This window comes from Cheilinus undulatus, linkage group 19 (genome assembly GCF_018320785.1).
Source record: "Cheilinus undulatus linkage group 19, ASM1832078v1, whole genome shotgun sequence".
In the NCBI taxonomy this organism is placed as follows: Eukaryota; Metazoa; Chordata; class Actinopteri; order Labriformes; family Labridae; genus Cheilinus; species Cheilinus undulatus.
Genome location: NC_054883.1, coordinates 37,688,293 through 37,710,558, shown reverse-complemented (window position 1 = coordinate 37,710,558; position 22,266 = coordinate 37,688,293). Strand labels below are relative to the sequence as shown.

General features: G+C 39.2%; 1 protein-coding gene across 2 annotated transcripts in view; it reads right to left on the bottom strand.

The window, feature by feature from the left end:
- Positions 1-22,266, bottom strand: part of LOC121527133 (enhancer of polycomb homolog 1-like) — a 56,930-nt gene that overhangs the window by 19,230 nt on the left and 15,434 nt on the right. For both annotated transcript variants that reach the window (XM_041813875.1, XM_041813874.1), the window contains 4 exons: positions 10,288-10,447; positions 3,303-3,448; positions 2,792-2,998; positions 2,008-2,156 (listed from right to left, as the gene is read on the bottom strand). In XM_041813875.1, coding sequence (XP_041669809.1) covers positions 2,008-2,156; positions 2,792-2,998; positions 3,303-3,448; positions 10,288-10,387 — 602 coding nt within the window. In that variant the 5' untranslated portion in view covers positions 10,388-10,447. The remainder of the gene's footprint in view (positions 1-2,007; positions 2,157-2,791; positions 2,999-3,302; positions 3,449-10,287; positions 10,448-22,266) is intronic.

Below are 22,266 nucleotides of genomic sequence, written 5' to 3'. Positions count from 1 at the left end.
AGCATCCACGCTAAGCTCTTCCGCTATATCTGCACTGGCCTCTTGTTGCTGCTTGCTTATGTCACGACTCTGCTGTGCCTGAAAGTACTGTCCCTTGTTGCTGATTGGTCCTGTCACTTTCTAACCGGGCCAAAACGGTTCACATGGGAGCTTTGCAAGATGGATTCGCCAGTGAGAAACACGGAAACGGGCGTATCCATGTGCTTTGCAAGGCTAACAAAAACACGCATGTGCAGAGGAGAGTTTTTTGGATGGCCGGGAGAGAGAGAGAGAGAGAGAAAGCTTTCTGCTGTGAGAGATGCGTTCAGGGACAATGGGAGAAGCGGAACTCCAGTGAGAAATGCACACTGACGGCTCACAACGTCGACATAATTTATACTCGATGTTTGCGATATAGTCATTTTATACATCAAGTGTGGCAAAAGCTGCGATACATCGAGTATGCTTGATATATCGCCCAGCCCTACATGGACATGGTGCAAAAGTATCTTGTGCTCCCAACAGTGCAGGCCATAATGGTGTCAAGTTGATGTAGAAGTATAAATCAGCCTCAACTTATAACAAATAGCTGTCCTACCGACAACCATGCTATTTTTTTTATTAACTGACCCTTAAATATTTATTTTTCTAACATTGTTTTATTATACTTTAATGTCTCATGTTTTTTATTGATTTGGAATCTTATTGCTTTGCCTCTAATTCTTATCTTTATTTTTTTAATCATGCATCTCTAGTTTTATTTTTCTGTGTTTGCGTGCATTAGTCTAAATCAATTTAGCATTTTATCTATTTGTCAACCACTTTTCAGATATTTGGTAAGCACTGAACTGCAATTAAATTAGTAGGAGAGATTCTTTATAAATCAAGTTTGGTTTAGTCGATTGATTTCATATGAATAACATCACTGGTATCAGAGAAATCTGTCCATGAAGCATGCTAATTTATGCAGCAATATTCAGGGTCCTGACTACAAAAACACTGCTTTTTTAATATCACGCAGATGTGACCAAAAGATTGAAAAGAAAAACAAATATAGCACCTGGTGCATAGCAACAGCCTAAAAAAAAACACTGTCAGACTACATACACAAACCACACCATACACCTGGGTCACTCTACCCAAGCATAATATCATGAAGTGGGCTGGCAAGCTATCAACTGAGAATAGAGCGGTCCAGTCTGGGAGGAAACACTGGCTTTGATGTGCAGGCAGAAACCAGGCCAGGATAACAAGAGGAAATTGAAATGTCACTACAAATCAAAAGCACTTCAAGGAGAAGGGTCCAATTTAAGCTCACACTGACAGCTACTTTCAGAACAAATTCATTTCATTCAGATGTCATGTTTGGATGGATCGTGGAGACTATGGGGGGGTTGGGGGGGGGGGTCGGAAACAAAAAAAATAATACAAATACAAAGTCTGGTATTCCTCCTAACAGACTGGCTAAAAGACTCCAGCGGCCTCATAGAAGTCAATGAGCTCATTTGCTCCTGACACCACTGAATAAACAGGGTGAACTCTAAATTGATAATGCATGCAAAACAGTGTACACAGCCGTGGCCCCAATTAACACAAGCAGCGGAGCCTGACTTTACAGAAAATATGCGCTTGACTCTTTTATACCATCAATCTTGAAGACAAGTGTCCTAATGGCCTCAACGTGGGATTTCAACTCGGCGAGAAAACAAAAGCCTAATCAAACATGGAGGTTAACCACAAGAGTCATCCAAACACGTCACAGAGGAAAGGTCTGACATCAAAGACTTCTCAACTTTCTCAACCTTAATGAGGCTTTAAAATATGAAAAAACACTCCTACTCTTAGAGCTTGTCTAAATACATATCAGCTCAGGGACAATCATCAGTGAAGTATGCATATATCAATCTCTTGCATCATAAATCCCTCTAAAAGGCATCCTAATAGCAGATACTTCACTAACAACGTCATCCATGTAGCACACAGCACCTCAACAGCCATCTCCAAACTCTCTAAGGGCCAATTTCTCACCTCTTCTCCACTATTTCCAGTGTGAGGTGCAGCAGTTCCCTCTTGCTCTTCTCCCTCCTCTTGATCATCTCCAGGATGGTGACAGCTCGGCTCAGGTCCCGGCGCAGCTTCAGCATCTTCTCGTACGATGCCTCGTCATTCTTTCGGTTCTAGAAACAGAACAGTGAAGATTCAGACAAAAAAGATACAGATGCTCCTGCGTATGCTGATACTTTTTCAAGACAATACATGGAGCTGAGATTTTTAATCTGTGTCTAAAATGTTCAGGCAATAACGCTGCTGCCAGCAATTGTAGTGATTGATGTACTTGTTACATTACGAGACTAAGGTATTGCTTTCTGTTGTTATTTGGACCAAAAATTAGTTAATTCTGTGCTCCAATAATGGCAAATTTTTCCTAAAACTTCTATAGCAGCAGAGCATTTCCATGAAAAATAAACGGAAATTATTCAACTGATATACAAAGGTTTCACAATAAAATATTTCTCAAAATTTGAGGGGGAAAAGACTCAGAGGTTTAACAAACTCTGAGTCTGCAATCCACCTTTCTGAAACAGGCACTTAGATTCCCATTATTGGGTAACGACTTGTTTTCAGCTACCAAAAAATGTGTGCAAATTCCTGCACACTGTCTAAATTGCACAAATGGCTTGACAATGTTTACATAATGGAATGCTGCCAAAGTACTTGAGAAAAGTGGACAGAGCTCGTTTTCTCTTTTGCTCACAGCAGCTTTAGTTAGAAAACAGGACTCATGAAATGCAACACAGCCACAGATTCTGACCTTCCTGGTCTGCATCTTCTCCGTCCTTCGACGGAAGGCCACGTAGGGGTCGCTGGTGCTAGAGCCATCCCTCTTCTCCTGCTTCACGTTAGGGATGAGGGAGCCGCCCTTGCATGTTTTCCTTTTGCGGCTCCAATAGTCGAACACCTCCTTGATCAGCTCGTCGTCCTCCTTCAGCAGCAGTTTAGCTTCCTGGAGACTCACAAGCTGCAAGACGAGATAAACACATATTGCACAGATTGTTCTGCTAAATGTTGTCAGTTTTGTGGACTTAAATAGCGACTGATTAGTAAGAAATGACAAGAACTCCATGAAGAAGACGGAAGTAGAAAGTTACTTTTCATAAAGAAAAACAAGGATTAAGTTGATGACAAACTTCTCAAATGACAAAACTATATGGCAAAGAGTCTGACTCAGTGGGCTTGTTTATGTTTTCTTACAGAAAGTCAGAGTTATGTTTGTGCAAATTCCCTGAAAACAGTATTTTCCCCCCACACAGAGTGACAAATACCTGCTGTCCACTGCCTTTCTCCAGCCGGTCTATCATTTCTTCGAACTGCAGGGCTGTGATTTCCATTTTCTTCTTCAGCTTATTCACAAACGTCTCGTCCTCTGAATCTAGGTCGTAGTCTGGCTGCTCTGTGTCCAAACTGAAAGCTGTGGGATGGAAAAGAACGAGTTATTTAAGAGACAGACAGCTTAAGCAGACCACTTGTTTAAGCAAAGATACGTTGCCTGCAGTTCATGGCTTTATCAATATTTCTGCATATTGAAAATCTATATCCCAAAGGAATTTGAGTCTTTTTACCACATATCCATCAGCATGTATGGACTAGGCGGCCTTAACTAAGCATGTACCTTAAGAGGAATGCTCTACCAATAGAAAATACTGCCATGTCATGATTTATGATGTGCAACCACTTGGATTTAGCTTCAGTTCTTTTTAGGAAACCTGAACATTTTTTTATCATAACAAAGCAGCATGCTTGTGTTTACTTTGTTTTCACCAACTCAATGACGCAGTGCTTCAGGATAAATACCAGTATCCTCACTGGGAGCTAACCCAACCACATGCTCATAAATGTGGCCTGGGGCCTGAGGTTTTTTTTTTTTTTTTTTGCCATATCAATGAGTCTGGCCAGAATCTGCAGCCATGGCTGGGAGATTCTCCAGACAATTACAGATTAGTCTGGTAAAATGGGGAAGAGACTGTCAGTTGTAATCCATCAGCTGCTGAATCGAAAAACACAATATTTACCCCACTGTCACAATGAGAGCATCCTATAATCAACACATTAGTCTGTCACAACCTGGAATGTTTGAAGAGGTGTTCACTGTGCAATCACTACCCCATGTTTAAGCTGTCAAATTAAAAAGTAAAATATAAACCACAGTAATCCTTCTGCTTATGTTGCTCATGTAAAAACAGTGCATCCTGTACCCGCAGTTTACAGGAAAATGACTGAATTTGTCCGTTTAGTGTTGTTTCTCTGCAAAGAAAAGCTTCAAACTCCAAAGCTTGACAAATTTTGTTAAGGGAAAAAAAAAAAAAAAAAAAACTCAAGGGCTGACTATAAAAAGTTAACGCTACAGTGACAATTTTGGCTCTTTGTTCGTAGAAGCAGGCCACTCTATGGCTGCAAAATTTTGGCCAAATTTATAATTCTGGTTATTCTGATCAATACTGGGATGAAAAATATTCTTTTGAACTATTTCAGACTGTCTGCTTGAGGAAAAGGGAACCTGTTGAGCAGATTTAAATCACAAGACAAACTAGAAAAGCACTCAGAGAGCGCAGACCTCTGCCATTAGCCCTATCTTCCAATAGTGATGAATCCTTTAAAAACATTCCTGGATCCAGACAGTCATCCGAATCAATCCCAAAATCTAATTCGCCGATTACTCCCTCCCCAGTGGGGTGGAGACACAGTGAGGCAAAGCATTGGCTTCGCTACGTGTGGACTGTCATGGTGGAAGCACCCATGGTCTCACCAGATGAGTGAAAGTCATGGACGAGGGTGAATATTCCTCTATTCCTCCCAGCATCGTGAGTATTCTCGCTACAATTCGCTGTCTTTCTCTCTGTTACGCTCCGACTCGGCTCCTCGACCGGGCGTGCATCTTTCAAACTCTATAAACTACAAAACTTTGAATAGAAACACACCAAAAACATGCTGCTGGGGTTGAAGTTACTCATGTCTGCCATCTCCTGGTGTAAAGTGGTAACAGCGGAGACCTCCGCCATTAGCCCTATCTCCCAACAGTAAAGAATCCTTTAAAAAATTCCTGGATCCAGACAGTGATCTGGATCACTCCCAAAGTCTAATCAGTTCTTCCTTATGCCATTTCTGATATTTCCTGAAAATTTCATCAAAATCTGTTCATGACTTTTTGAGTTATGTTGCTAACAAACAAACCCACCCAATCACATAACCTCCTTGGTGTAGGTAAAAAAAACAAAAAAAAAAAAAAACAAAAAAAAAACCTTACATTAGAGAATACAGACCATACTATATCACCTTACACACTGTAAAGACAATTGCTTCCTGTAGTATTTCCAAATACATGACCACATTGACATTTCTATGCGTAAAGCAAGCATTGTAAACTCAAAAACCCACTGTCAACCAAGTTTCTCTGGCTTCAGGAAGGCCAATATCCTGATCATGATAATAGGTCAGTGAATCCTTCAGCTCTAGCTCACCCCCAGAAATAGAGATGTTTTTGTACTTTGTGATGTGTTAAAGCACTGCAAGTCTATTTGCAAATCCCCTCAGATACATAAACTTCTACAGGAAAAAACTTACATAGATCACAAGTTGAGTTTCTCCCAACTGAATCAAATTTTTTGTTGAACTGCTAGAGCAATGGATTCTCATCTGACACAGCTCAAACGCTGACATGGTGGTATTTGCAAGTGTTTTTAGAAATAATGAGTTTATTCCCAAGAAGATGCTGCTGACTCAGGGTGGTTTGGATTGTAGGGTTTACCACAAGAAAACTGTCAGCTGTGAATTGTCTCAAGAGAGAGCAGTGCGGCTCTATGAATTCATTTAGTCCAGCTTCTTAAACTAAGTGGGGGAAAAGGCTGGCACTGTTACACTCCAAACTTTCCACTAGAAAACAGCTAAAACAAGCGACTTGATTGAGAAATATTCTATCTTAAGTGTGATATGAAAAAGTCTATGCATTCTCAAATTATTGTGAAATAAGTCTTTAATGTGACTTTCAGCTGTTTCTCTGATGCCACCCACACTTCTATATGAACCAATTTTAAAATCTCAGTTTTAAAAAAGTGGGCGATGACCGATTTAAGATAAGAGACTTTACTGTCCCACAGTGTGAGAAATATTACTTAGGATCTTCACACAAGCTGCGGCTATAAAATATTATTTTCAATTAGGGGTGCACAATATTTGAGTGCAGATTTCTGATATTTCTGGAATCCTTTAACCCTTAAAGCTCCAAGATACTTCACCCTTTCTGTCTCGCCTGGACTTTTTGTCTGAAAGAGCTTGTGAAACACAAACTCTGTGGTGCACAGTAAAGCTCTTTTGTTCAGGATAACTGGGGCTTAAGAATATGTGTGCTACATAAAATGTTATCAGACTAAAATAATATACTAAACAGAAATTAAAACTGAAATATTTTAATTTGTGGCACATTAATCAATAATGACCACGACTTTTTCTTTTTTTTTCTTTTGCAAAAACTTGTTCCCCCATTTCTTGGTGACCAAAAAGTGAAAAAAAAAAATAAAATCATTTAAGACAAAAAGTCTTCAAAATATTGACATATTTACAAACAAGTCCTTGCACTTCTTTGCATTGGCTCTATTTGTGCCAGCAGTTCCTGTCTGCAGTAGCTCAAACAGCCACATCACAGGATTGTCCCTTTCTCTCTATTAGGATCTACTGAGGCTATTTCCTGCATGATTGGAGTGTTAGGACATGCACTGTTTGATGCAGAACTGCCTGCCACCAGTTATCACAGCTCACACAAAGCATTCTGGGGAAAACAATAAGGCACTTAGCATCTGCAGCTAGCCACAGAAAAAACTGAAAACGGACTAAAAACACATTCAGTTTCAGACTGACTTGTGTTGATTTAATCCTTAAAGATCCTGGAGAATGACCCAAGTTCCAGGCTCACTAGAAAACCTTCTGTATGGGATTAGAAAGCATGGATAGCACTGTTGTAACAGCAAAACGACTGGCTGTGAGAGGAAAAAAGAAAGAGGCTATGATTTATAGTAAACACAAGTTTCTCTTGTGGAAAGACATACTAATCCAAGTGGAGTGAGGAGTGGCGGAGAAGACAGTCTAGCAGTGGGGCTTCATTCAAAATGTTCAATATATGATTAGCTTTCAAAGTAGAATATCAGTAATGGCAGATATGACAATTTCTGCAACAGATATTTTGGCTAGAAAGATCTGCCTATTCCAGCTGTTAGCCATATGAACAAATACATAAGCAGAGTTTTAGGCTGAACTAAAAGACCAAAGTCAGCTTAAGTCTTTCTCTTTACTCATCATCATTCCTTGAACTTTAAAGTGTTTTTAAGGAGTGAAATTTGTTAATCTATTCATCCTCACACTTTATATAGTGTGTGTGAGCCCTGAAGTTTTAGGTCTGAGATTCATTTAAATATCAGTATCATAGAGCTGGGCAATAAATTCATGTAATCGTTAAATCAGGTTAAGAGCAATTTGAGATTTGGAAAATTGAAAATCAAGATTTTCTCTTAAACTTAACTGCAATAATACAAAAAGTAAGATTACTGTCAGAAAATTTTGTTTTACGTTAGTTACACCGTTAACTTACATGCTGCGCATGTGTAACTTGTGTTCTTAAACTCAAGAAATATATATATTTAGAAAAAAAATGACGTGTTTTTGGCCCATGTGGTAAAATGTAATCTGACACTGAAGCTGTGGCAGAAATGACAAACAATCGAATACAAATAAGGAAATAATCAACATCCTACTGATGATCTTGTTTACTTGCATAGATCATGGAGAGACGTCAACATTACTTTCAGTCTGATTCTTTAACAGATAAAATCTTTTAGAGCCTAAATGTTCATGTAAATAACCCCTCATAGTGCATTTTAAGACAAGTTTACAGATTACACTTTAACCTGTAGAGGAAAAATCCTCACCAAGAGTTTGGTACCAAAAAAATATGAGATTCAATTTTAAACTATATCGCCCAGCCCTAAAGTATCTGCTTAAATTATTTTGTAAATCTTGGCATATTGGATATTGTCAAAAATTCTGTATCATGCATCTCTAGCTGATATGTATAGCTGATATATATATTGGCAGAAATGATACTGACATCCATATCATGCATCCTTAATATAACATCAGACACTTGGATAATAATGTTAAAAAATGAAAGGAAAAAACCCATTAGATTCTTACAGTACTTCTTAGGACAGATCAACCCATTTTTAACACTATAATCCTCCAAACCCACACTCTAAGATTCTGCCAGAACCCAAACCACACACCTGCTGTTTGTAGTAACAATTTTACAGTGCCAATTCCACAGACAAGATCTCACATTAACATGAAATCAAAAACATTTCAGAAGAAGAAACAAATATGGAGGAAAGCTGGCATCATCAGCTGGCCCTTGCCTGAAACATTTTTAAAAATGGTGTTGTTCCCATAAATCTACAGGCTGGTCTACTTCAACATTCCACTCTGCTCTGGGCATAGTTGTGTTTATGTTCGCTGCCATGTTTGTGAGCTGTAAAAGTACACAACATCTGTTTGGTGACACTTCCAAGTCTGCTCGCTCTCATTAGCTTTTGTGAGTAATCCATCTGAGGCATCCTGGGCTGGTATCATAAATCTAAAATGTGTAATATTTATGGTAGCGGGGCAATTCTGCTCCAACATTGGGCCTCAAATTATCCATAGTGTAGCCAGCCTTACACATGCTACACACAACTTCATGATGGTCAACCAGAGTAGTGTATGCACACAAAATGTTTGCTCACCAGGATGTGGGAAATCAATTGCATTAGCATGAGTGTTGGAAAGCAGAAAGAGCAACTTTCATAACTTGCAACCCCAATGTTTCAACTTTAAATCAATGCTGAAGCTTGACTGGCCACACCAGTGAAATATTATTCCCTCGGAAAACCATAAAAAAGGAAAGTTTGACCTCAGAATTATCCATTGCCATTTGTTTCCCACACTTACACAGTGGGCTTTAACTGTCAACCTTTATGTTTTGTCTACATATCTTCATTGCCCTTATTTACCCTCCTTGCCACTTGAATCCAATTTTTACCTCTTTTCACCAGTTTGTGTCTTTTATCCTGCTTTTTGCAAATTGCATTTTTTCCTCATTTTGCCACTATTTGCCATTACGTGTTACTTTTTCCACTCATTTCCCCCTGTGGTTTTGCTGCTTTTTTGCCAAATTCAGTCATTTTTCACTCATTTCCCCCCACCTTTTTCCTTCTTTTTGCCGATTCTAGTCATTTTTCACTCACTTCCTCCCACCTTTTTGCTGCTTAATGCCAAAATTAGTTATTTTCCATTCATTTTCCTCCTGCTTTTGCTGCTTTTTACCAACTGTAGTCACTTTTCCCCCCACCTTTTTGCTGCTTTTTAACAATTTTAATTATTTTTCACACATTTTCCCCACCTTTTTGTGGTTTTCTACCAAATTTTGTCACTTTTCACTCACTTTCCCCCAACTTTTTGCTGCTTTTTTCCAATTTTAGTCACTTTCCACTCTTTTTGTCAAGTTTTTGCTGCTTTTTTTTTTATCATTATTGCCACCTGTAAGCCATTTTTTGTCATGCCTCACCCATTTCTACCACGTTTTTATTACTTTTCACCCAGTTTTTGCAATATTCTGCCTATTTTGCCACCGTTCACCCATTTTTGGCCATTTTCTTATTAAAGTTTTTGTTTTTACCAATTTTGCCAGCTTTAACATATTTTTATTGTCACTTGCAAAGGTATTTTTCAACAATTTGACTCTTTGGCTGAGCAGGGTTGAGTATCACTGGGCCACACAGAGGTTCTAATAACCTACTGACCCCTATTTTCTCACATAACTGGAGACCTCTCTTATACTTGTAGACATTTTTCAAAAACCATACATGCTGCTTTCAGACACTCAAGGGACAACAAAGAGAAACACCACATGTAAAAACAGACACCTTTACACAAAGGAGAGTGATTTTTAGTTTCCACAAAGAATCTATTTTAGTGGCAGAGGATCAGACAACAGCTAGAAGTGTGTTTATCAGCCAGCTGGACTGACTTTACAGCCACAAAAATGATTTACTGATCCACAAAACCCAAACTTTCTCACGCACAAAATCTCTAAATCAGCAGAATAAACCCTTTGAAACTATCAGACGACAACAGTGTGCCTTCACTACAGCAGCATCACCACCAACACGTGCTCAGAGACCACCGACACAGCTCAGAGGATAATCCTGTGGCTAGCAGCCTGCTACTCACGCTGTATGTGAATAAGCTGCTTTGGCATCTTGAACTCCCCGGGGTAGAGGGACTCGTAGTGCGTGATGTTGCACTCTGCCTCGGGGACGGGGATAACCATGTTGTCCCGCTTCTCGCCGTATACCTGCTGTGCCGAGATTGCCCTCTGAAGATGGTGCTCCTGGAAAAGAGAGAAAGAAACAGATGTTTACAAAAGACTGTCTTCAATCTAAGGGGCTCTGTGGAGCAGTTTAATGGCAATGAAAAAACTGACAGCAATATCTGCTTTTTTACTGCAGTAAATATGTTGCTGTGTGAAAAGTTAGAGAACATTCACATGATTTGTATTTGGATAGACAATAAAAATTAACAACCATATGGGTCGTTTAAAAATCTTTAAAAACAACAAAAAAGTAATAAACAACATGTGTCTCAGTACACTTTTCCAACTCGTTGCTTCATTTGAATAACAGGCCTCTGGAGGGTTTTAAATCTCTCAAACTCGGGGAACATACATATATTTTTATGACACATGTACAGATGGATCAGGATATTACAGGTTGTGTGATGGTGGGTGCAGGATTTCTAAAGCCCATGGACTGTTACTTTTTAAAACCAAATGATGCTTGCAACTCAAGCATCCCTACACCGTATGAGCACTTATAATACTACTAGAAGGATGAATCCATGTGCACAGTCACTCCAGAAGCATATGTAGCAAAAATGCAGTTTGTACCATGGTAAGATATAGCTGATAGTGGGGGAATGCATTAATGAAAAAGCTGCTTTCCATATCTGAACACCTGCCAAGAGCACCAAGTTGTCATACCGTGTGGCAGCATCTCATGCATGTTTATTGGCAGGTGATACTAGGAGTCTGCATGCACAACACCTAGAATAAAATGACTAACAAAAGAACACAGAATAATCATTTTTTTCCCCATTTAAAAAGTGGGCTGTGTCCCATTCACAACCAATATATCAGGATTAGAGATGCACAGGCTGAAAAAACCAGGGCTGATGTTGAAACAGAGTTTTCAGTAACAATAAAGCAGATAGGGCATGGGTCTGGAACCCGTGGCTCCTTTTGCCCCTCCCAAGTGGATCTCAGCAGCTGTACCAATTTTAAAATAAAGGAAACTTTAGCATTAGACAAATGTTTTTTGTAATGCTATATTGAGATGGTTTTGTATATTTTATCCAAAAAAATGTAGCTCTTTCATTCACTTCTAACTTTAGTTTTACAAATAGGCCTATTTTATTAAGTTAAATATGCATCATATTGTGCCACTATGGCCGATTTCCTGTCTTGGGAACAAAGGTCACAAATGACACCTGTTGCAGGAGTTTTGCTCATCATGCGAGTTAAGTTTTGAATTTCTGAAATCTGGTTTAGCACAGCAAGAGGGGAGGTCGTAACGTGAAAATGATGATCAACTTTGACAAGTTTTATGCTAAAGCTGTGCATCCGTCAGACTAAAGTAGCTTCAGCGGAGATTGTGAACGTTGATAACGTCAATCTGATGATTATTTAAATATGTTTGCAGTTCAATGAATGCAATGAATGCAAGTCTGCATTTGTGTTATAAAAGATCAGTCTGTTGATGTTTAAGCTGAAAATGTCACGTGCGCTAATGAGGCGCTGTCCACAGTGCTGGTATGTGTCACTCACAGAGAGGGAGAAAGGCTGTAAACAGCTGATTCTACTCTCTCATGGATATTTGGCGTGATTATTGTGAATGCTCCGGCACTGAATGTCAGTGAGAATAAAAGCAGTCTGGGTACCATGTGGCAGGGTATCAAAATGAAGTATCGATATTTGTTGTAATATGGTCTGGTAGGTATAGGATATACTATTTGCCTTTAGGATCACCTCAAGTCACAGGTGGGAACTAAAACTCTGTGGATAACATCACTCATGGTGCAAGTGTGTCTCCCATCAAAAACAACAATCCACCAGAAACATGACCCAACCCCCAGCAGGGGTCGCTGTACAACAGGCAACATTCAAACACAACTAAACACACAAGAAACAACAGTTATGGAGTTAAAATCAACTCAGAAATGGCCCAACAGTGCTACATAATCTAATCACAGTCCAGATGTCAGGCAGTGCAATTACATAATGACATAAAATGCTGGAATTACTTTGGTATTCAGTAGTACTTTAAGGGTTTACAAAACTGCCCGCAGAAAACATAGTAAATAGTGAACATCCTAAGCTAGTTCAGGAGCAGTACTGTTAGAAAAAAGTCAAGCTTTGTAGTTTTATGCAATAAATATTAATGTTTTGAGTTGACAAATATTACTTTATAGCAATCATATACTCTGAATTAAAAGATTCCTCAGCTTGAGACATGTGGCCAGTGAAAGTTGACAGTTCAACTTGTGAGTTTTGAGTGCATACTTCATTAGCTCAGCAGGCTGAGGGCTCAGCTACTGTAATGCAGCTAGCAGAAGGGCAAACTCTCGACAGGAAATGCTGATGTACCTAAAGAGCTAAGGCATAAATTGCATGATTTAGACTTTGCTGAACACAATGCAGATCCCCAGACAGACAATTTATATCCCAGTGTGACTTATAATCTGGATTTAGGAGTAGTTTAACAAATAGATGCAATGAAAATGTAATGAAACGATTTTCTTTTAGTTGGTCATAGATCTAGAAACTTAGAGAGTTCTCCTTCTTGAAAACAAAGCAACAAAGTTAATATCTGACATCCAAGTTAATTGGACTTTCCACTGAACCCCCGGCAATGTGTCTAAGCAAGCTGCGCATCACATTGAGTACTGCAGCCTCTCAAAAAGAAAATGCATCCCTGATTGGATGTATTACATTTATTTTCACAGAGGGATATGCTCCCAGAGCATGACAAAGCAAATGTCCAATTCATCAACCAGCTGGCAGAACCAGTTTTAAATGAATCACTTGATTATACAGATAGGCATCCACAAACAGGTACGCTGAGATGTAATGACACTGGAATAAAGGACTACAAGATTAAACAGTCAGCATTATGAGTTAAATAAATTTTCCATTTGTTTCCTGATATTTAACAAAAGAACCATAGTCGCTGTCAGAGAGGAATAACAACCACAACAAAACAGACCAAAATCTCAGACTACCATCATTAAACTCCAGCACTCCACAAGCCAAAGTTTTGGTTCATTATTTTGGGGTAATTCCACACAATCCTTGGCACAGCTAAAAGTTAATGACATCTCACATTAGAAGAGAATACAATTCAAGAGTCGCATTACACTAACAAGACAGTCTATTAGCACGAGAAGTAGTGACATGGGATAGCAGCTGTACATGTAAAGCCTCAGTAATTGCAAGAGAAAATAATTTCTCCAATCTTTAAAGTGGATTTCATCTCAGTATCTGTCTCGAGGCATCTAAGGACATGGGATGTCCCCAGAGACTAATCTTAAACTTGGTTGAACACATTTAAATTCCAACAAATCAGTTAGTCAAGAGGTTTCAAAGTGTGGGAGAGTGAGCCTCCCCACTGAGAAACTAATTTATTCTGTGGACCCCCAACAATGTGAAAAATAGGATCACAAACATTTACACAACTACATTTTCAAACGTTTTTGTCTCCTCTTTAAATATTTTTATTTTAACATTTATCATTTATATTTTGGTCTGTATACTACCTGATTACTATGCTCTACACTCTAATTTAGTGGGAATCACAACATCATTAGCTCGTACGTCTTTGCAAATAAAAATCTGTGGCTGTAGAGCATCATCAGGGCCGATAGAGGAAAGTCCTACCTTTATAAGATGACTATAGTATAGTCTTTAGTACTTATAAATCCATCCAGAATACCCCATGCACAGCAGATGCTAGCAAAGCAAATCATCTTTTTTCCTGGTTTATGGTTCTGTGCCTCCCCTGAAGTCCCGTAGCACTACAGAGAGTGCAAAAGTTATTTGTTTAACCAGCTATGCTTGCACCACCCTAGTAATAAGACATATAAACTGCCCATTAAAAGTGCAGAGCATGGTGGCAAACATCCAAAACCAACAGCATCTGCATCAGGGATGTTCCCAGGTGACCAAATCCAATTTAACCTCCTGAGACCTGAGCATTTGTTAGGAGAGCATTATTAGTTTCGCCCACTTATTTGGGATAAGTATTGTCTGATAAGTTAATACATCAGCTTTGGCACTGAACAGGAATTTCTTGGAAATTTTCCTTTCCAAAACCAAAACAAATTCCCCAAAATAAAAAAAACTGAAATTTCTCTGAAAATCCTGAAACATGTTTTAAAAGTATCCCATGAAAAGTACACAAATACTTCTTTTAGACAGTCCTCAAAACTTCCCCATAAAGTCTTAAAATTCCAATTAAATATCCCCCAATGTTCCATGCAAATTCATGAACATTTTCAAGCCAATTTTTTCAAGCCATTTTCTAAAATTCCATGGAAATGATAGAAACATAAAGAAAAAAAAAATCCTGAAAATTTCAAAGGACAGTCCCAAAACCCAAATTCCCAGTTCCCCCAAAATCTGGTAATAAATTTCCCATATATTCCCAAAAAATGCTAAAAAAAAAGGCCAAAAAAAAACCTCTCTGAAATAAATGATATCCTCGAAATTTCCAAAAACACTTGATAGCTTCCAAGCAAATCCCTTAAAATATCCAAACAGCAAATTATCCCAGCAAGACAAATTTGACTTGCATTACACAGAGTCGTCAAAGTTTAAACACTCAGAAAACAGCACAAGTTATCCAGAGTGGGATCACAGAATTGCAGGTGAACAGTACAAAATGGGGCTGATGTTTGCAATGATGACATTTCAACCTCTCTTTGCAGGTTCAAATCCAAATGTCTGTGTCAAATGTTTTACTCACTGCTGCATTTACTGCCCTACCAGCAACTTCATCTCCTTTTTCTATATCAAATACTGGCAAATATTACTGCTTCTATAAGGCGCTATTAGTCCACTCTTGGCACTCCGTTAACATCTGGGTTGTAAATGTAAGTAGAGCAGTAGACATTCATAGGAGCACCATCCTTTTTTAGGCAGCTGTGTTGCAGTTTTGACAGACATTTGACCAGGATAGTAGGCCTTAGATGATCAGAAAAATTAATGAGAATAATTTTTAACTAACTAGTAATTCTGGCAGACTAACAGGAGGTCAGGGTCAATTGGTTGGATATCATTCTGGGTCATTTTCATTAATTTTGCCCACGATCTTCCAACAACTTTAAAGACATGTCTTTTCAGTCAACATTTCTGTCAGCGCAGGTTGGTCAAAACATAAAAAACAACTTAAGTATGGAACACACAATCCACCATGACTCTTAATGCCAAGTTTCACCGATCTGACTCATCTATAGACCAATACTGAAGGAATTATAGTGTTTAACTCTGCCTTTTTGAGACACAGGGAATACCAGCAGGTGTGCTGGTGTCAATCCGCCACTAACACACGGGAAAGAGATTCAGTTGGTGTTTTTGTACTTCAAAGCAGGCGTAGACGTCATTTTGAGCTCTGCACACGTAACCCTGCCAACACAGGGATGACTCACTGTTTTGCTCTGCTTCAAGACCGAGCTAGAGCGAGTCCCAAAGTTAGTCTGAATGAAAATCAAGAAGTTTATAAAAAAAGCTGTTGCATTTTAAGCCATGGGCTCCTAAAGGAAATACTAGCAAGGTTTTTCCAAACAAATATGGGGGTTTAACTAACCTCTTGGCCGAACAAACACAGCTGTTTGCTGATGAGTCATTCAGACTGACTTCTGAACTCAATAAACACAATGATTTAAGTTTATGTAATCTGATGTAGTCATCAATAATTGTGATGTAAACAAGAATCCCACGCCAGAAGAACACTGGTTACTTATCAACACACAATAAATAAACAATAAACATAAGTTTAAATATACACAATACACCTCTGATAACTACTTACAGGCAATACTAAGACAAAAATGTCTTTTATATAGAACATATACATGCCGTAAATGGGGATCTGGGACCTTACAGGCATATTACTTAGATAAAAGGAAAATAGACAATGCCACAATGTTTTGGTGCCATTTAGGGGGCATGCTGCCTCTGTCCTTTGCTCTCTGTTTGTGTTTTGCATGAAGCAGGTGTCATCATCCCTGCAAAACACACACACTCATGCTAAATAAGGCCTCAGAGACATCTAAAGCCCAGTTTATACACACTAAAACAAACACTTGTAGAGGCCTTTAAGCACATTCAACCCTGACATTTTCTGGAAAATTTCAAGGAACTTTACCTAGATCATTTTCTGACTAGTTAGTTCGCAGTTGTCAAAAAATTAATGTGTTAATACATCTATAACACAAATCATAGTTCTATCTACTGATAGCAGGCTAAAAGCAGAGATGCAGGATGATTTCGGTTTTCTTCAAACACCAGTAAGTCAGGAGCTGGATATGAGACATACAAGCTGCGCAGTACACAAGGTAAAACGCTGCAGCAACACCGATCTTAAGAGACACACAATGCTAGGCTAATGAGCAGTCAACAACAGCTGCTAGGCTCACCGGGCTAATTGCTGGGGTCCCAAACAGCATGGAACGACAAAATTTCCCACAAGTTCTAAACAGGATCAGGATATCACAAGCAGCATTTTATGCTTTATTTGTGAGCCAAACAGCAGCGCTGATAATAAAGGGTTCAGACAGCTGCCTATATGTGTGAGAAATGCTTTAAACCCCACTTGTCAGTGCATCACAGAAACTGTGGTGACGTTTCATGCAGAATTAAAGCAAAGAGGCATTCTTGCAAGCAGAAGTCTTTTAATCAGACGTGCCTTTCTGATAAAAAGACTCCTAAATCATAGACAACAAATAACCAGTGGATGTCAGCAGCTCAACTTGCATGATTTAAGTCTGTGCCTCATATCATCATGTTGAGGCTCAACTACCATACTGGTAGCTAGTAGGACAATAAAAAGATGGTACTAAAAGAGCTAAAGCTGCACAGAAGCTGGACATTCAGATATATATTTTGACTTACATTTTAGATTTATTGGTCTTTCTTCCTGCATTGGTGAGGTTATATTTATCCATCAAATGGTAAGACATTAAGCTGACGTCAGTGTGCTTAAATCATAGAAAGCACTGAATTGTCTGACGTTAAAATTGGAAAATGTGTGGTTTAGGAAATATCTGCAAAAAAATTAAAATGTATTTCAAAGGCATCTACTTTTAGCCTTAAAAATAAAATCTGCATCAAAGGCATTGCAGTTTATGACAAATGCATGCTCACCCTGGAGTACACAGTCTTTGAAGGCCTGCTCTCAGCGGTTGATGCAACAGATGGCCAATCCAGTCAAACTGAGTGAGCTCGTCTTGCTCTAACAAGTACTTTAACAGGGCTCCTACTCATTTTGCACATTGCACGCTTCTTTTCACAGCCACAGATTCTTAGGTGGATTCTAAGATATGGGTCAGTGTTTAATGCCACACTAATTACAGCTGGGAGGTAAGACCATCGATAAAACTCTGCCTGAGCATCGCTAAAATTCATTACTTCAGAAACTTGCGTGGGAGTTTTAAGTGGTTAGGGACCTTAAGGATAATCCAAAGCCATGAGCAGCTCTGCATGGAGTAACAGGAGAACCGTATCAGAGCTGTGAGCTGGCATGAAAGGACACAGCGTGAGTCCAGAGCTGAACCATCTGCCCCTGGTAAGCTTATCAACAGGCCCTGTGTTGTACACTTTCTCTACAAGCCATACCCAAAACCCAGCTTATTCTGTTATCCAGACCCTTGTGAACTCAACCCTCAGTACCACAGGACTTAAGTGAAAGTGCTCCGACAACATCCATTAGCAGCTACTCGTTGCCGGCTCTAAGTGAGCTTGAGACGTAAACATACAAGCACCACAAAACACTAGTAATTTGTCACCATATCAAACTGGCATGTTACTCTTAACACGCCTGAATTTGGCATGTTGAAACACACAAATCGCAGGGTCTGGCCAAAAACAACGTGCCATATTTGGCTTCAACTGTAACAATGTGTGCAGGCTGTCCAGCCAAGCTTGTAGAAACTTTCACACAGCTTTGTTCACTGCCCACTAACACACAACCCCCTGCAATTTGTGAACAGTTCCGTGAGAGCCCTCATTTAACAACCCCTTGTTTGGCCAGTTTAAAAGTGCAGAGGCTGTGGTTCCCAAGATCACAGCAACTTTAAAAACTTTGACCATAAAACATAAGCTCTGAATACAGACTTCTACTGCAATAGCATACTTGCAATTCCCTCAGCTCTCCATTAAGTAGTCTGAAAGCACAACAATACAGCAGCCTAAAACAAGAATGACAACAAACATTTGTTATTTATGCAAATAAAAGGTGTGTATTGGACTGAATAGGAGACAAAAGCATCATCCATCAAGTCTCTCACAAGTTAAGAAAAGGATAATTTAAATTACCTAAATTATTCAAATGAAAATGGTACTTACATTAAATTTCACCTGAGAGTTATGCCATATTCACCTGTGGTGGCCACATTTTTAATACTTTGATACCTCAAACATAACTAAAATACATCAAACACTGAAGCCAACTGACAGAAAGAAGTGATAAAAAGAATGATCAAAGATCTCTTTACGGCTTTATAATGATATGTGGTCAAATTTAGCAACTTAAATTCAGCCTAAGGTAGCGACAAATATGGGCTGGCACTCTGGCATGGCTGCTATTATGTTTGTTGGTGTTTTCATGGCATTCACTCATCCCACAAATGCATGTTCCTTACAAATGTGGCACCATTTAAAAGGGTAATAAACAGGCTTTCCAATGGTATAAGATTTATTGCCAAGAAGCATTGTTAAAACAAGGAAATAATCTACCAAACACAAATTCCTTACTTCTTGTTGTAAGTTTATTTTACAGCACTAACGCTCGGAAACAACTCGTCACACAGTTGCAGGCTGTGTGTACTGAAGTGGCGCTGCTGAGTGTTTCCGCTCTGCCCTCCCTCACTGCATCAACCCTGCGGTCAGTTTATTTCACCTGTCAGCAAATAGGCTGGTTTCATTACCTTTTATAATCTCCTCAAAGTGTTCATGTTAGCGTCTCTTAAAGACAGACAGAAAGCAGAGGAGATAAAAGACAATATTTGCTGGTCATTAAGTCCCAACGTGCAAACTTTTAAATGCTGCCTGCTGTCTGGGCTGGATCAAGTGATCCTGTTAATAGCTACCGTTATAAATGAATAAAACCAGTGATCTGATGTAATTTTGTAGGCTGGATCATTTAACCCAGCAGGTGCTGTAAGGAACCTGTATGGATTAAACTGGTCCCCAACAAGGTGATGTATTTTATTTATTTTTTTTTTTTTTACCTGAGTGACCAATCGATTAGTTGGTGCCTGGGTGCGATTTTGGTTGGCCAAGTTGTTCTTTGGTGGACTACAGCCCTTAAAAAGACTAAGAAAAATATACAGATTTAAAATAAGATTTTAACCAAAAGCTGGCAAAACTGATGAGAGCAGAAGTGGTCAGCCAGATTCACAGGTCAGTAAATATCTCTAAAGCTACTTTGAATCTCAAATTATGCAAAAGTTAAGCTTATGCCTGTTACCGTGCTGTGTGCTTCTACAAACAGAAATCATACAAAATGCCTTATGCTCATTACTGAAGACAGGTGTGCAGGATATGAAACTGCGGGGAAATTCCTGTCTTAATTGCAAGATTCTATTTGCTGTGTTTCAGTAGGAAATCCTTGCTCATGCATCTGTGCAACTTTGATTGCATGCAGAAATTTACTTGCAATTTTTGAAAACAAGAAGTGACTGAGTGTGCACCTCCAGTTTGAGTGCCCAGGAGTTCTCTTTCTGTGGCCAGTAAATAGAAAATAAAGATGCTTTGATACAGAAAGTGTCATTCTAATGGTGCTGATATCAAGCCCAAGTATTTATTTGAATCGCTGGAGATATTTTAACATGACTAAGGATGACAAAAGCAGACAGCAAACTTAACACTGCTAAACTGCCAAAAGGAGGGGTGAGGGGCATTGTAAGAAAATAATATGAGCTAGTGATACACGGAATGGGAAAAGTAGGAGCTGATACCAATGCTGATGTTTTTTAAACACTTATGTTGGTGTCACACTCCTTGTATATTAAACTTTTTCTCTCATATTTGACCATGAAATCAGACCACTTTGTCAAACGGGCCATTTTTATTATACATTTTTTAAATCTCTTATTTGATTCAACAGATAGATATAGGAAATGTCTGCATAAAACTAACAGGACACAACACACACACACATTTAGAACGGATATCTGTTCCTGCACAGATTTGGGCACACAATTGGGCCTCTGGTCTGGGTTTGTAAACTGGGCCAAAATCAATCAAAACTAATGTTAAACCAATGCACTGGAGTATCCCTAAATCAGACCTTCAAAATAATTTTAAGACCTGCAGAGGTATGAAGCACTCATATTTGTGATTGGAACAGTTGAGAACAAAAATGTTAGTACTTGTAATTGATCCGAGAATACATGGTATTGGTTTGGGGTTTTAGCAAGTATTACATCAGAGTTTAAAACTCTGAAATTAAGACAAACCTACTTCAAACTCTGGGAGGAAAGCAATGGATACAAAATAACCCTACCTTAAAAATGCAGTGACACATGAATGTTAATAAAGGCACAGAAAGGCTGTAATCCTTGCACTGAATTCAAAGGTAGGAACTATCTTATGATTTTCCATGTTTCTACGCCTTAAAATCATATTTATGTGTCTTTTCTGTGTCTGATCAGCAGAATTAACTAACCATCTGCATGACAGGGTAAAGAAAATAACACATTAGTAGTTCTATGAGGAGCTAACTTGAGTTTTTTTTAATCCAAACCCATGCATATCCAACACATCCCTGGATTTGTCCTCTGATGTAATGCATTGAACACATCCTCAAAACTAGCCCTCTTTGAACCCACTGTCTGACATGCTGATGAACCCTCCACTTTGTGAGTTCAGGAACCTTCAAGAGGAGCGAGCGTAAGGATCCAATTAAACCTGAGCCTGGCCCAGACCGGCCTTTGCACGCTTCTGCAGAGGATATCAGCTTGGCAGATTGCAGCACGCTACCCCGGGCTGCATCTGACCTAAAGATATCCTGATCTTTTGCAGCTGTGATCCTTACAGCCACAGTTCACAGTCTTGGGATTTCCTCTCCTGAGGAATTGGGTGAGCGGGGATAAAGGGCTTTTGTGAATGGCAAACAGGCACAAGTGTTCTAGGTTATTCTAGGACTGCTGGTTTTTCTCAAAAATTAGAGGTAGACATTTCTGACATAGTTTTTCCATGCAAACTTTCTCTGTCACTGTAAGAAATAACACAACTGAAAATTAGCAACAATGCTAAACCTCTATTCTTAAAGGGTGTTTTATGCCCTGCATAAACCCCAACTCTTTTTTCCCCACACATCATATCTTAAGATTGCTGAGCCTTCACAGTTGCCGTGCTGCTCTCTATGGTAGTCAAAGATGCAGATAAAGGAGAGACAAATGAATATCTATTTTTTTTCACAGCACCACGCGTTCCTTCCATTTAATGTCCCCAAAGAAAATAAATGACTCCAATAAAAGTTGCCATGGCAATGAAAGTGTGGCCTCCAGCAGGTGTTTTCAGAGGGAGGAGAGCATCTCTTGAAGCTCACTGAGTCCAGGCATACATTGATCCCATCAAAAATGCACACTAAAGATAAGGCAAACAGCATGTAAGCAAGTACGGCTTAAGTTGGGCCCCACTGTGTTTTCATTGCAGAAACTGTATCAAATCAAAGTGGTATCACCAAACAGCACATCATCTAATCAAGAAACCAAGCAGGTCAATCATTTTCTGTTCTGGTGTCTTGGCAGCCTGCAAGCCATGCAGCATGAAGACAACAATGCCCAGTTTTTCACGGTGGTGCCTAGTTTCTGTACATGCAGAACGACAGGCACACAAGGGAGTTCAGGATGGTGCCCAGAGAACACCTACAG